Raw genomic sequence first — 15,805 nt, 5'->3', positions numbered from 1 at the left:
CGTTTGAGTGTGGTTTATATGCATCAGTCTACAGAATGAGTTATTGCTTTGATTGAGAATGAAGTAAACCTCCCCTTACTGATACAAACTTGGATTGCCAAGATTGGTTGGTTAAAGCTGTATGTATGGAAATCAAATGTGTAAGGTAATCATAAAATCATACCATTTCATTCCATTCAGTCCAAATCTTGCGAAGGCCATATCTGAGTTAGATGAGGGGTCACATTACTAGTCATTGCAGGAACTGATATTTATGAATAAGCGTGATGAATGAATGCTGAGTACCCATCTTCATATTTATAGCATTGCAAATCCTGTATACCAAGGAGTTGTCTTTGATGCTGTCCTGACCTTAATCTTGAATACAATTATGTTACAGATAAAAGAGAAACAAATTACAGATTTTCAAATGAATCCACAAGGAGAAACGGAACAACGCATTTTAGATTTAGAACAACAAGTGGCACACTATACTGACGCTGTCAGTAAATCTCATCAAGAAGTTGATAGATTACTGGAAATAATGAAAGAAATGGAAAATGAGAAATTTTATAAAGATAAGCAAATCAAGGAAATGCAAGAGTAAGACTCAAATTTATTTCTTCCACCCTTACCTGGCAGAAGATTAGAAATTGACTGCATTATTTCTAATCACAAAACTGAGAAATTGGTTAGAATTGACAACTTCTCCTTACAGTACTCAAATTTTATGATCATATTGACTTTAAACCCTTTCAATACCACTTAGTGTCTCTGCTGCTGTACCGGCGGGAATTTAGGGGTTTATAGGGGTATGTTTGAGGCTTCATGGAATAGTTACCAAGGTATCTGACACAAAAATTATATAGCATGTTGTTGATAACTTTTGGGCCAACAAAGTAGACATGAATAATTTGGATATAAGTGAACTTGAGGTCAAGGGCACATACTCCAAGATGGCCGCCATGAAAAAAATTCACGAAAAAGTTGCAGATAAACTGCTGTCTCCCAGCAAAATGCACTGATCTAATCAATTTCAACTGAAATTTTAAGCCATATATCCTTACTTTATGAAGTAAGAATTTCAAAGCAATAGAACAACTAAAAAATTTATTTTCCCACTCATTTACCCACTTTTCCACCGATATGTCGGAAGGCCGGATGTAAGGGGTTTCATTGGGGTATAATTTCAGGACTCAGAAAATTGTTACCTATGTATTTGACACGGACATATTATAAACCATGGTGTTGATAACCTTTGGGCTTATAAATAAGACAAATAATTTGGATATATGTGACCTTGAGGATGGACAGTTTCTGGTTCTTCATTTTTGTTATTGGTGTCCGTTGCCCTGACAACCGTATCAACAGGGTCTAGAAAAATTGTCTCTGATTTCATTTTCATCATCAAAATCATTGCCGGCACTAAACCTATTTTCTGACTAAGTCTCACCTATTGTCTGACTAAGTCTCATCATCTGAACTGCAATGTCATATTCGTTCTCACTCTCAATTTGTTCACTACCAAATTCCAAGTCACATCACTGTTAGCATCATATATGACCTGCTGAACCGTTTCACCCAGCCAAATTGTTTTTTCCTAGCTGCTGCCATCTTGGATTTTATGCAGATGGCAGCACCGGCTGATACTGTTAGATATGCCCTTCTAGAAGGAGGGTTAAGCGATACCGTATCACATACAAGCTATAAAATACACCCACTTTCTGTAAGTTGCTCATAAAGTTGTTCATGCACTCTTTTGCGTTTTTGCAAACTGCTCATGCACCCATTATTCTTCATCATGCGATCAGATGTTACTGCTCATGGGAATATCTTTAAATCATATTACAAAGTAGGCATGAGCGGAAATTCTTGCTCATGCATGTTAAAGTACATGTCGAGAAGGTTCAATAGAAACATGCACATATGACCAGTGGTACTGTCGAAAGGCCGAAAAAAGCGTTGTTTAAGCACTGCTTTTTTAACGGAAGAAGAAAATAATCAGAAATGTTTGCCTATCACCAATAACACTAGTAGTAATAACAGTACACCTTTGACAACAACAAAAACAACAACAACCTGGCAGTTTCTTTCTCGTGTTCATATTCTATCCTTGCTCCCCACTCAATTGTGATTATCATCTGATTGAAGTTCTAATCTAGATTCTGGAGTTTATATAGCCTTTTTCCCACTGGTCAGAACTGGTTTGAGCTGGAATTTCTTGAGACTTGCTCGTAAAGTTGCTCGAGCTATTGTTTCAAAACCAGTATAGGCCTAACCTGGATTTAATTGTAAGCTACCCACAAATTGGCTTGAGTCTATCAATTTTAGTTACGCATATAGATCTGCAAATGTATAACAGTTTAAAATCCTCGGCAAGAATATCATTAATGTAGAAAATCATATAAAGTTATAAAGTAAATGCACAGTTGCTTCAATAATTACGTCAAATTAAGGAGATTTCAAATTTAGTTTACAAATAATCAAAATACATGTAGAGCCATTATTTGTTGTAAAAATGTTTGAATTGTTATTGAAATGTATTACCAAGTTTGTTCTCTGGTGTTCTCTGGTTTTATTATGATGTTAAATTAACTACATTACACAGTTAGTAATGATAGACTGGGACATTTTTTCCGGGGACATTTTTTCCCTGGGAGAAAAAAGCTGTCGTTGTTTGAAAAATTTGTCCATTTTTAGCAGTACTAATAGAAACTGCTCTATTTGGGTGCTCAGATGTAGAGCTGGCCAATTATCTCGAGATCAGTTGCTAAATATAGACTGCAATTTATCAGAAGATGCATTTGTATATATGCAGATTTTCATATTCTAATGCAACTACTAAACCGCCACAATTAGTATTTCCCCAGTTATTTTGTGTTGCAAAAATATCAGTTCAAATTAGTGGCATTAATTCATTAAGTCTTTGGTTAACATTTACCTGACTGTCCAGTGCCATTTGCTAAGGCTTTTTTAATAGCTTGGTTTATTGGAACCGCCTCCTGAAATTTTAAAAAGTGTTATTTTTATTTCTGTCTGTGGAACAAACTCACTGAAAAAATGAACAAAAAAAGATTTTTAACCTCTGCCGAATGAGAATCCTGCCTTAATGATGAAAAAATTGAAAAACGCTAGGTTCTTTCTTGATCACAGCGTGCAGAATTCGAACTTCCCAAGAATAATTTGTTTGGACATATGTATATTGCCCTATCGACAGTTCACTCTTCCATCAAAAAGTTATTGTAAATTTTTCCTTATTTTTATTTCTCCCTCCGCAATGATATTTCACTGTCTACCCAATAAACCAAGCTATTAGAAAAACGGCCTAAGACCGTAGTAATTATGAGATATAAAATACATCCACTTTCTGTTATTATGCATAAATATCGTATAGAGTATTTGTAAGCCGGTTAGCTATAGTAATTGTAAGTCTAGTATATGCAATTAATTATATTTTATCCAATATGAAGTTAAAAAACTCTTTATATATTGAGGACATGAGCAAGAATTTATACCTTGGATTTCTGCTCACATGTGTTTTGACATGCATGAACAAAAATATCAGCTCATACTTTTAACCAAGAGCAGAAATGTGTGCATGAGCAGCTTGCAAAAATGTAAAAGAGTGCATGCACAACTTTATGCAAACCAATGATGATCTTTGGTTCCAAAAATCTGCATTTTGGCCTATTACTGTGAATGTAATTCATAAAGAGGATTTACATTTCACATGAGAATTTATGATGGTATTATTAATGTATATGATTCTAGTTTATAGTAGCATTGGAGATGGCTGACTGGTGCCTGTGATTAAAGCTAGTTACATTTTGGTCTATTACATTGAATGTATTTTATGTAGAGCATTAATATTAGGTCCAGGAGCTTATTGAACCGAGTGAACATAAAAGCTGAAAAGCTTGGCACCCATGATTTTTAGAAAGTAGGAACCTTGCAGTTTCAGAAAATTGGCGGTGCAATTTTTTTTCATTGTTATTTACTTGCCATGGCAACATACTTCTTACCCTTCTATGGTGTCAAAAATGTATAATTGTGAAATTTTCCAATTAGGATGCTACTCTGGGGAATGAAAAGATAATTTAACTCTGTTTTTGCACTCGACTGGTATTTTCATGCTGATTTTAATTATCAAGGTTAAAAATTCAACCAGCAACAGTTACCCTTAATATTTTCATCTCCTTCATAGGTTCCCAAATGTTGCCAAGCTTTAACCTTTTATGCACACTCGGCTTAATAAGCTCCTGGACTTTATCTCCCAGTATCTAATCTATCTGAATCTATCATTATGACATCTAAAATGGCTGACTGGTGGTGATCTTTCATTTGAAAAGACTACGTTTTGGCCTATTTGGGCTTTGAATATTGAAGCAGTTAGAATGTTCAGCATTTGAAAACACTCCCAAGTGGCCATGGTGTCCCTGGACCCCTAGTTCTTTTTTTCATCCCTCAATCGGCACCTGGACATTCCATGCTATGGAATGACCAAATCCAGGTCCGTGATTCAAGGTCTCTACCCGGGTCAATGGGCTGTTGCCTTATTCACTAACGTCATGTATGTTTGCGTGGATGATTTGCGTTGAGAGACCATTTCCGATGAAAATCAGTTTGCATGGTATTGACTTAACTCCTCGCAAAAAAGGATTCGTAATTTTTCGCAACTGGAACCAGTCCAACCATTGTATACTAAATAACTATATTTTATACTGAAGTTTCTACTAGTTAAGTAATCACGGACAGTACAATTTGCCCTTAAAGAGTGTTTGACATGGCTTTATGTCTTTACAGTCAACTGAAAGAAATTCGATCAAAATTCACAAGCTTAAAACGAAATCAACAAACTGAAAAAAAGAAAAATGCCCAACTTTTAGAGGAAGCAAGAAAGAGAGAAGATGGCATATCTGATGATAGTACACAATTGAAGGTACCTCTCTTAACTCTCTAAGGGAGCCAATGTCAACATTCTGGCCTATTGATCATCATTGCTATCATGCTTAACTCATTCACTCCGGAATACCCAAATTCAAAATCGCTCGCAGCAGATGGAATTTCCGCCATTTTGGTTAACAGGGGATTCCCATGATCAATAGTGTCTATGACCCGTTGCATAGGGGATTCCATGGAATTCCCTCACATAATTTATGATAATAATGTTTACTTGCATTCTGATTGGTTAAAATCACGTGTAGTTTGAACGTAGGCAGTGTTTACATTTGTGACGTCCAGCGGTTTTCTGTATGCAACGGTAAATACCGGCTAGCCGCTGACAGCGGCTTAACGTAGTCATTGAGTTAATACAGTATGCTCAACACTATTAGCTATATTTTTAGCTCACTCAAACGCAATTTCAGTAGCTTGTATTTTCACCACTAATGGGTCAATTGAGCGGATTAACCAAAACTTTATTTCATAATTTTTTTTTCTTTATGGTGCGCAAACTTGAAAGTCAACCATTGGTCTTTTATTATGATACCTTACTGAATCAGCTCCTCTTTTTGGGATGATGTGCTGCCACAATAGTGGGTATATGATTAGTACATGTAATATATAATTAGTATATGTGATACTTACTAAATTAGTACATGTTAATTAGGTTAAGTTTCATTCAAGGCTGTGCAAAATCCCAGTCCACATTTATGTTTGAAACCTGACAACTTAGGCCAAAATTGATAGCTCATTCCTAAAGGGCTCAAATTATGAACATTCAATTAGGAAAGCCAGGCCGCTTATTTTGAAACAATTTCGTCATGATAAAAGTTGCCTGGGTCTAGTGACTGAAATCTCAGGAAATGGCATATGTTAGTGAAATCAAATTGAATTGTGTATATGATGACGTGTATGTATTGATGGTATGCTGATGTTCATTGTGCAGAAGTGTTGTTCAAATAACTCCAGGATATTTCATATGCATGTACAGAGATGCTCAACTTTGCATTAGTATAGGCTTGGTGGCACAGTGCCCAACACGCTGACTGACCTATCCCAATTAGAGACATCATTTTAACCTCATTTTAAGGATAAGGGGACGTAGTACTATTGTTATCGTGAAATCCGTCACGTCAAACGATGACGTCCGTTTAATGCATCGCACGCTTCTGAAACTTTCACAGGTGCTTGAATATGAAACACAGAAGGATGAGTTCGTATATGGTGAATTTTTGCTGCTTGGTTAATCAAATATTGCCGAAATAGAAAAATTGAAACTTAAGTAGCGCCGCCCCTGTCTAGAAGTAAAACTGTATTAGTCCGCCCTTAAAATAGTTCCATGTATACATTTTTAGCCCACTTGGGACTTTAGTCCCAGTGGGCTATTGCGTTCGCTTTTGGTCCGTCTGTTCGTCCAACCATAGACAGAATCCAGTTATTTTGGGCAGTTTTGAAGACGCTTCAATGTAATGTCTTGACATTTGGTTTATACATGTATCTACCCTAGACACATCTTCATCCCAAAAACTGGCCCTGTCAGAATCAAAATGACCGACTGGCAGCCATTGTTGGCCCATCAGCATAAGAAAAATTGGGTCGATCGGACTCAAGATGGCCGTCCTATGACCTTTTTAGTGCCCAAAATTGTCAATTTTGGCCGGAATTCTTGGTCCTGTAGCTTCCTACTGGTTTGCCATTTCTCATTGCAATTTGTGATGGGTATTCTTTGGAAAGGGATGTTTTATACCTGAGACAGGTATTTTTGATCAGCCAGTATGATGCAATTGGCAGCCATCTTGGTGTCATCAGTACTCATTCATAGGGTGGAAAATGTTTTTCCACATTAAATTGATACCTAAGCATATTGTGTTACTATAATCCATTGGAAAGTTGTAGCCCATAACGTGTTCTATGATTTTGGTGAGTTTCAAGGTCATTGGTTTTTGTATATGGCCACCAGGGGGTGTTGAATAATACATTGACTTAGTATTACTATGTTATATTTGTACCTATGCTATATATTTTGTTATCATAATCAATTGCAAAGTTGTAGCTCATGACATCTTCCATGATTTTGGTGAGTTTTAAGGACATTAGTTATTCTATATGGTCACCAGGGGGCGTTGAATAGTAGAATAACTAGGTATTTCCTTATTAGATTGGTACATAGGCATATCTTGTTACCATGATCAATTGCAAAGTTGTAGTTCATGGCATGTACTACGATTGTGGTGAATTTCAAGGTAATTGGGTTTTGCATATGGTCACCAGGGGCGTTGAATAGTAGAATGACTTAGTATTTCCATATTAAATTGGTAACGAAGCATATTTTGTTATCACAATCAATTGCAAAATCGTAGCTGCTCACATGTTCTATGATTGTGGTGTATTTCAAGGTATTTGGTTTTTGTCTTTGGTCACCAGGGAGGGTTATATATTGAAATTGCAAGATTGTTGAGCATCTGAAACCACTTCCTAAGTGGGCATTGGTCCCTGGACCCCTAGTTGAAATAGCACTTTACATAGGCCTATTCTCTGATTTAGATCCGTATATAGATATCGGGAAATAGATTTTGTCGTTTATTGGCCGAAAGTTCGGTATATATTTTCTTGGTGTGATCACGGATTAATTCTATGTTTGCATATAGGTGATTTGAATTCGACGAGTACACGTGCTACACTGATTCAACATAAGCTGCTGTGTTGAATCGATATACTCAGTGTTTATGTGCGCTCTAAAAGTCTAGTACGTGCATAGTATAGTTTTTACAGATTAGAGTACATTGAGCAACACTAAAAACTTTCTAACTATTACCATGGAAGTGTAATGGTATGGAATACTGACACTATCATACTGCTCTTGTTGAATGTGCGTTGTTATTGCCCTTATGCCGATAGCGGTTCGTCGGCGATTATTTTGTTACGTCACGCCCGGATAAGCGATAGCCAGCGAGATCGGGAAGCTCAGTCATAATTCGGTTGTTTCCGCTCTGTTAAAAATGGCAACGGTGTTATTGTAATCAGGGAATTGTTTCGTATTTATTCTATTGATATTTCAATTTTCAAAGAAAATAAATTGAAAATTGAAATATCTATAGAATAAATACGTAAGTATAAATGATGACGATTTTGATGATCTACTCTTTGATAGTGACGAATTGGTTCAGATCGATACGGAAATATATTATGGGAATTCTCTGGATCAATTAATTCGGCCTATTCTAGTGAGTCTGATACTTTATTCAAGGATATAATTCGTTATTTTATACATTTGGTTGTAGTCTGTGCAAAATCCTCCATTATCCAAGAACAGTTCCTTTTGAATCAATGAAATTTCAGAATAGTTTCCATCTAATTCAGGCACTTTATTTTTCGTATAGGCCTAGATACTACTCAGACTCAGCTGACCAGAGACCACGAGAAAACACACATACAGGTTTTTTATAATGATTAGGCCAGCCGTGGGCTGAGCCTATTTCTATACAAATGGAGGGAATTTAAATGACATGGTTTCCAGTATAAAGGCTCTTTGACTGTGCAACTGAGCATATATCCATACAATCATTCATTAAAGCATTATCCATTTCCAACCCCTATGAAGCTTAATTTTGAAAAAGAGCCTCGTTAAAATTTATATGAGCTTTTTCACGAAAAACTGACTGCAAAAATATCTGTTTTAAAAAGCCAATCAGAAAGCAATGACTCCTCTATGATTTCAATATCGATTTCTGTGAAATCTTTAGTTGATTTGGTTTTTGGGAGGAATATTTTTATTTGCAGTATAGAAAATATCATTGACAATTGTGCAACGTCCGGAAAAAATAGCCTTTTCTTAAATCAGATTGACCTTGATATGCTAATTAGCCATGTGCTCAATATGCAAATTCAATCAAATTTTATTCTGCCAAAAATATCAAATCCAATTCAATTTCACTTTATTGAACAAGGTAAAATAGCAAATCCAATTCAATTTTGTTTTATTGAGCAAATTTGAGAAAATTCAATTCTATTTCGCATTCAAATCAATAAGACCAGGGGAAAGGATTTATCTGAGGTATTTGTTCCTGCCAGCTCCAGTTGCTGTCTGTGCTACCTATGAAAACACAATTGAATTGTGTAAATGGTTATTATTATTGGAATTGACTAGTCTATGAGCTGGTTAAGCCACAGAATGCGTCATTTGCCATTTTATGAAAAGCCGACAGGCTGGCCATAGTGCCCCTTGGGGCTCTTGTTAGCCCACTTGGGACTTTAGTCCCAGCGGGCTATTGCGTTCACTTTTCGTCCGTCCGTCCGTCTATCCGTCCGTAGACGGAATCCAGTTATTTTGGGAAGTTTTGAAGACGCTTCAAGGTAACGTCTTGATATTTGGGTTACACATGTATCTACCCCAAAACCCATCTTCAGCCCAAAAACTGGCCCTGTCAGAATCAAGATGGCCGACTGGCAGCCATTGTTGTTCGCCAAAATCAGCACTTTTTACACATTTTTGAACTTCTTGAGGGAAATTTGGAAGACGCTTTGATCAATTAGCTTGATCTTTGGGATATATGTGTATCCCCCCAGGGCCCATCAGCATAACAAAAATTAGGTCGATCAGACTCAAGATGGCCGTCCTGTGACCTTTTCAGTGCCCAAAAATGTTAATTTTTGGCCCGAATCCTGAGTCCTGTAGCTTCCTACTGGTTTACCATTTCTTATTGCAATTTGTGTTGGGTATTTGGAAAGGGATGTTTTAAACCTAAGACAGGTATTTTTCATCAGCCAATTATGACGCAATTGGCGGCCATCTTGGTGTCACCATCCTCATTCGTAAGTGGGAAAAAGTTTTTCCACATTATATTGATACCTAAGCGTATTTTGTTACCACAATCATCTAGAAAAATGTTGCTCATAACGTGTTCTATGATTGTGGTGAGTTTCAAGGTCATTGGATTTTGTATATGGCCACCAGGGGGCGTTGAATAATGCAATATCTTAGCATTTCTTTATTATATTCGTACCTATGCATATTTTGTAACCACAATCAATTGGAACGTTGTAGCTCATGACATCATCTATGATTGTTGCGAGTTTTAAGGACATTAGTTTTTCTATATGGTCACCAGGGGGCGTTGAATAGTAGAATAACTTAGTATTTCCTTATTATATTGGTACGTAGGCATATTTTGTTACCATGATCAATTGCAAAGTTGTAGTTCATGACATGTTCTATGATTGTGGTTCGAGTGTGGAGTTTCGAGGTCATTGGGTTTTGAATATGGTCACCAGGGGGTGTTAAATAGTAGAATAACAAAGTATTTCCATATTAAATTGGTAACGAGGCATATTTTGTTATCACAATCAATTACACAATCGTAGCTGCTGACAAGTTCTATGATTGTGGTGAGTTTCAAGGTCATTGGTTTTTCTATATGGTCACCAGGGGGCGTTAAATATTGAAATTGTTAGATTGTTGAGCATTTGGAACCACTTCCCAAGTGGGCATGGTGTCCCTGGACCCCTAGTTTTTTATATTTATTTAGAAATAATATATTAGTAAATCCAGATAAAACTGGACATATTAAGATAATAATGATTATTATTGCAGAAACAATTTGCAAAAGGCTCTGACAGAAGTGATCAATCAACCATCGAGTGTTTAAATTCAGTTTGCAATGACAGCAGTACACTATAAAACATTGATTAATAAACTTTTGACTGCACAAAATCAATGTTGAATAAATGGTTTTTATTGATAGGACAGCAATCCGGAGATTTTGCATTTTCTCCACACAAACAACAAAGATCCATAACTAAAAAAACAAGAAAATGCTAATTGAATAAGATTGCTGATGCTGGTATAGATCAGCATAATTGCTCGCTATTTAGATAAAAATCAACATCTGTACGATTCTCCTCGGCTCAAAAAAGATCTTAGTTGATATCTCTCTGCATTTAAAGATTACATTTTCTCATGCAGAGATGCTAGTTTTCCGGAAATATCCGGAATCCCGGAAATTTAGGATTGCCGATGTCAATAAGACCAGGTCAAATACGGTAGTGGCGGGAAAAAAAGATATTCTTCGTCACCCGGATAGCACGCGGCATAAGAAGGCAGCGAGGGATGTGAAGCACAACGAGTGCCTGCCGTAGTATTTTCAGATGAAAGATGCCGATCTCGATACTGCATCTCCGGCGATGCAAAAACGCACAATTTTTTCTGGGGGAGAATTTTTCAGACCCCCGTTCTAAATTCCGGAATTTTGGTACTTTGGCCCTAGCATCTCTGCTCATGGAGCGGGGACGGGCGATAAGCATAAAAATAAAACTTATTTTATTAGCATTTTTTCAAAATTTCAGCGACGGTGTGTCTTGAATTCCATCCTTGTCCCTTCGGTTGAGCCGAGAAGTAACTTTTAACGACCAGTTTTTCTAGTTTTCATGACTTTTTATTTGTTCTTTTCACTTCCGGTTCTGGCAAGTGAGCATTCACACATTTTTCCCTATAGATGGCAGCAGTAGCCAAGGTTACAATACAGAGTGTTCCATAACAAATGTCACACCAAAAATTGAACACAAATTAAACAAACATATCGATGCCACTGCAATCAATCAATGACGTAGTTAATAATACTGATCAATAATAAAAAATATATTCGCACTTCGCGACACGGTGACCGTAAACTAGGCTATAAAAATGGCTAGTATTACTGTACTCAAGTGTAGGCCTAATTTTTAAGCGTTTTTAAATTACATTATTATGTAGTAAATGCACATTTTAAAGATCATTTTTTGTGTAGTGTATGAGTTGTGTCGTAACATAACAACATGACGCCAGAAATGAAAGCTGCACGAGTCTGAGCCGAAATATTTAACATCTTCGAGGCCCAAAAAACGCTAAACCCTGAATCAGAGCGAACTGTCAAAAACATATGCTTAACACAAAAAAACAGACTTTATTCACAGTATAAATACTTTATGTTCCGATACCAGGTTTCGGAGAAATAGAAGAATAAAAATACATACCTAGTTGGACAAATTTCGCAAGAAATTGTTGAATTTGAACCGATTTTCTATAGAAATATATGTGAAAGTACAGCTTCTTCCTCATTGTTCGATGAATGCCAGTGGGCATGCGTAATATCGATCGCAGAACCTTTATCAGGCTTAAACTATTGCGGGTTGTTCTGCGACCGAATCAAAGTTGATGTTGACTGGTGTTCAGCTTACTGTTGTTGCAGTAACCTTTGATGTACGGGCTGAATTGAATAGCCTAATTCCTGCAATTAAAAGCGTCTGTATTCCATCTCATTACACATCCCAGCTATTACTAAGTAAAATGATTAATCGTCATTAATTCTTTTGGACTTTCGCATTGGCGATCCGTTTTTAGAGCCTGATTATGTGTATTTAGTTTGGGGCACAGTGAAGAGCGTCGATAACATAAGTTACAGTCTCGTCGGCAATAACGCCATATACACGCGTCATTCACCGTGTATGTATCAGTAATAGATTTTGCGTGTTACTGAGCGGGTCACGCGTGGGCTACAATCCACACACTCGTTTTGTCAAAAAGGTCTTCAATTAGCAGAAAAAATATTATTCACAACTTTTACTATAGAAAATTATCCAATTGTGAAACTATTAATAACCTTTAAGTCAGTAAATCTTGGGTAGAGAGTCTAGATAATTAAAAATCCATAGCAGCAAAAACAGTACAAATCTCATTTCTAATGAGTAACATATATTTATTATTGCGAACGTTTTCGGGAGTTACATTATCCCCTCTTCAGGCATAGCGCAAGTGATTGAATTTACATATCATACTGGTATTTATATAGAATAAGACGAAGCTAATTACAAACAATTTCAAATTACTGAGTGACAAGATAATCATAATATAAAGATAACTAATTACACACAATCTAAATTACTGAGTGAAGATATTTGAGTAGTGGTTAATTATCTAAAAACATTGAGAATGAATCCTGAACCGTGTTCGAATAGTTGTCGATTAAGGGAGGGCTGTTGAGTTTTGATAAAAAGTGCTTCTCTAATTTTACAATCTAAATCGGAGGAACCATTATCTAAAATTTTGAAATTCTTTTCGCTAAACGAGACCTGACAGTCACGGCAGTTTGATAGATGTTGGCCAATTGCTGAAGTCTTAAGTTTGTGCTCCTTAACTCTTGTTACTAGGTGTCTTTTTGTTTTACCTATATAGGCAGTGTTTATATCACATAAACAAGTGTATTTGTAGACAACCATAGCTTTCAAGGATTTAGGAGTCGGACACTTAAGTGAAAAGAAATTCTTAATCTTAGTGGTTACGAATGAGCATTGAAGGTCTATTTCGAAATTCGATTTAAACAGTTTCTTTAATTTTTGAGCATATAGAATAGACGGGAAACCCACAAACGGTATGGAAATGAAAAGACAAACTTTACTCTCATCAACGGTTTTAGGCTGGGTAACGAATTTAGAGTCGAGAAATTTTTTAACACAGTGATCAAAAACATGGCTAGGATAACCATTAAGTTTGAATAATTTCTTAAGAAAATCAAATTCTTCCGAAAGAATGTTCCAATTGCTGCATATATTGTATGCACGAAAAAGCATCGTGTTGATAAGACCAGTTTTCCATTTGTAAGGACACATTGCATTAAAGTTCAAAAGTAATCCAGTATTAGAAGCTTTTCTATATACGCGTGAGACGAAATTAGTACTACCAGTGTCAGTCGGTGCAATTCAGACCCACATTGTACCTTAGATATGTTGATGACATTTTCTGTATTTTTCGAATCAACTCTAACTACAATTCATTTTTTGATGCATTAAATACTATGCATCCCAATCTGAAGAGGGGATAATGTAACTCCCGAAAACGTTCGCTATAATAAATATATGTTACTCATTAGAAATGAGATTTGTACTGTTTTTGCTGCTATGGATTTCTAAGTCAGTAAACTTAATTTCATCAGTTTTAAATTCAACTGTAGGTTTAGTTTCAAGTTCGGATATTTTCACCCTGTACCGGCTGGTTGTTGTAGGCAGGCTGGCTGGGGAACTAGCATTTACACCAGCGGTACAGGATTCCATCCATCAGGAACAACAAGGCAGTTAAACCTTATATGTACAATCTTTATTGCATCCCGGAATGAGATTGATTATTATAACTTTATTGGTCCGCCAAATTTGCGGAAAACGTAGATGCTGAAAGCTCATCAAAACTCCTTTCATCGCAAAAACATGATAGATTGAGTTTCACTGCGCGAAAATGTGCAAACGCTGGACAGTAATGGCCAGATTCTCAGTCATTCACGAAAGAGTCACATGTTGTCGTTATATACGGACGGTGCGATGATACGTTAACAGTATTTGAATGATCTGCAAAAGGATTCCCGAATTCTGGCTGATTCTGCAACGAAGGAACAGAACTAGCGACGTGTTGTGTAGTTATAGCGTCTTGAAGTCCAGTTGGTGATTGCAAGTAGGACCGGTACGCATTTCTCTGTTTTGAAGATCTTTCGATTACTAACTGGAAATAACTTCATGACACAATGATAGTAACGTGCAACTTCTGACATCAGAGCAGTGTTCAGGCAATGACACAACACAAATACAGTTACCCTTGTCAACCAAAAGAAAAAAAACTGATCATCATCCAAAAAAGTGGTCAGAAGTAAAAAAAGAATAACCATAGTAATTGAGAAAAGATAACACCATCAGCATAATTTAACTGTATTAACACATATCATCGCAGTCTCAATTAATCCACGTTATATTATACCATAGATAAATTCATACCGTACTGTACACTCCTCTCAAATATGTCTCGGATTAGATATAAAATTAGGTTATTTGCATGTTTTTTACGAAAGATTTCATGTACTTATTTTATTAGCATTTTTTCAAAATTTCAGCGACGGTGTGTCTTGAATTCCATCCTTGTCCCTTCGGTTGAGCCGAGAAGTAACTTTTAACGACCAGTTTTTCTAGTTTTCATGACTTTTTATTTGTTCTTTTCACTTCCGGTTCTGGCAAGTGAGCATTCACACATTTTTCCCTATAGATGGCAGCAGTAGCCAAGGTTACAATACAGAGTGTTCCATAACAAATGTCACACCAAAAATTGAACACAAATTAAACAAACATATCGATGCCACTGCAATCAATCAATGACGTAGTTAATAATACTGATCAATAATAAAAAATATATTCGCACTTCGCGACACGGTGACCGTAAACTAGGCTATAAAAATGGCTAGTATTACTGTACTCAAGTGTAGGCCTAATTTTTAAGCGTTTTTAAATTACATTATTATGTAGTAAATGCACATTTTAAAGATCATTTTTTGTGTAGTGTATGAGTTGTGTCGTAACATAACAACATGACGCCAGAAATGAAAGCTGCACGAGTCTGAGCCGAAATATTTAACATCTTCGAGGCCCAAAAAACGCTAAACCCTGAATCAGAGCGAACTGTCAAAAACATATGCTTAACACAAAAAAACAGACTTTATTCACAGTATAAATACTTTATGTTCCGATACCAGGTTTCGGAGAAATAGAAGAATAAAAATACATACCTAGTTGGACAAATTTCGCAAGAAATTGTTGAATTTGAACCGATTTTCTATAGAAATATATGTGAAAGTACAGCTTCTTCCTCATTGTTCGATGAATGCCAGTGGGCATGCGTAATATCGATCGCAGAACCTTTATCAGGCTTAAACTATTGCGGGTTGTTCTGCGACCGAATCAAAGTTGATGTTGACTGGTGTTCAGCTTACTGTTGTTGCAGTAACCTTTGATGTACGGGCTGAATTGAATAGCCTAATTCCTGCAATTAAAAGCGTCTGTATTCCATCTCATTACACATCCCAGCTATTACTAAGTAAAA

At 36.3% G+C, this 15,805-nt stretch overlaps 1 protein-coding gene across 11 annotated transcripts in view; it reads left to right on the top strand.

Annotated features, from left to right (window-relative positions):
• The window catches only part of LOC141901878 (ELKS/Rab6-interacting/CAST family member 1-like), a 237,058-nt gene that overhangs the window by 122,279 nt on the left and 98,974 nt on the right, over positions 1-15,805 (top strand). For all 11 annotated transcript variants that reach the window (XR_012618869.1, XR_012618870.1, XM_074789418.1 and 8 more), the window contains 2 exons: positions 380-582; positions 4,783-4,918. Coding sequence is in view for 9 of the 11 variants with exons in the window: in XM_074789418.1 (XP_074645519.1) it covers positions 380-582; positions 4,783-4,918 (339 nt within the window). In the remaining 2 variants the exon portion in view is untranslated. The remainder of the gene's footprint in view (positions 1-379; positions 583-4,782; positions 4,919-15,805) is intronic.

The sequence above is a fragment of the Tubulanus polymorphus genome, chromosome 3, assembly GCF_964204645.1.
Source record: "Tubulanus polymorphus chromosome 3, tnTubPoly1.2, whole genome shotgun sequence".
Taxonomy (NCBI): domain Eukaryota; kingdom Metazoa; phylum Nemertea; class Palaeonemertea; order Tubulaniformes; family Tubulanidae; genus Tubulanus; species Tubulanus polymorphus.
This window is presented reverse-complemented; position numbering and strand designations above follow the sequence as displayed.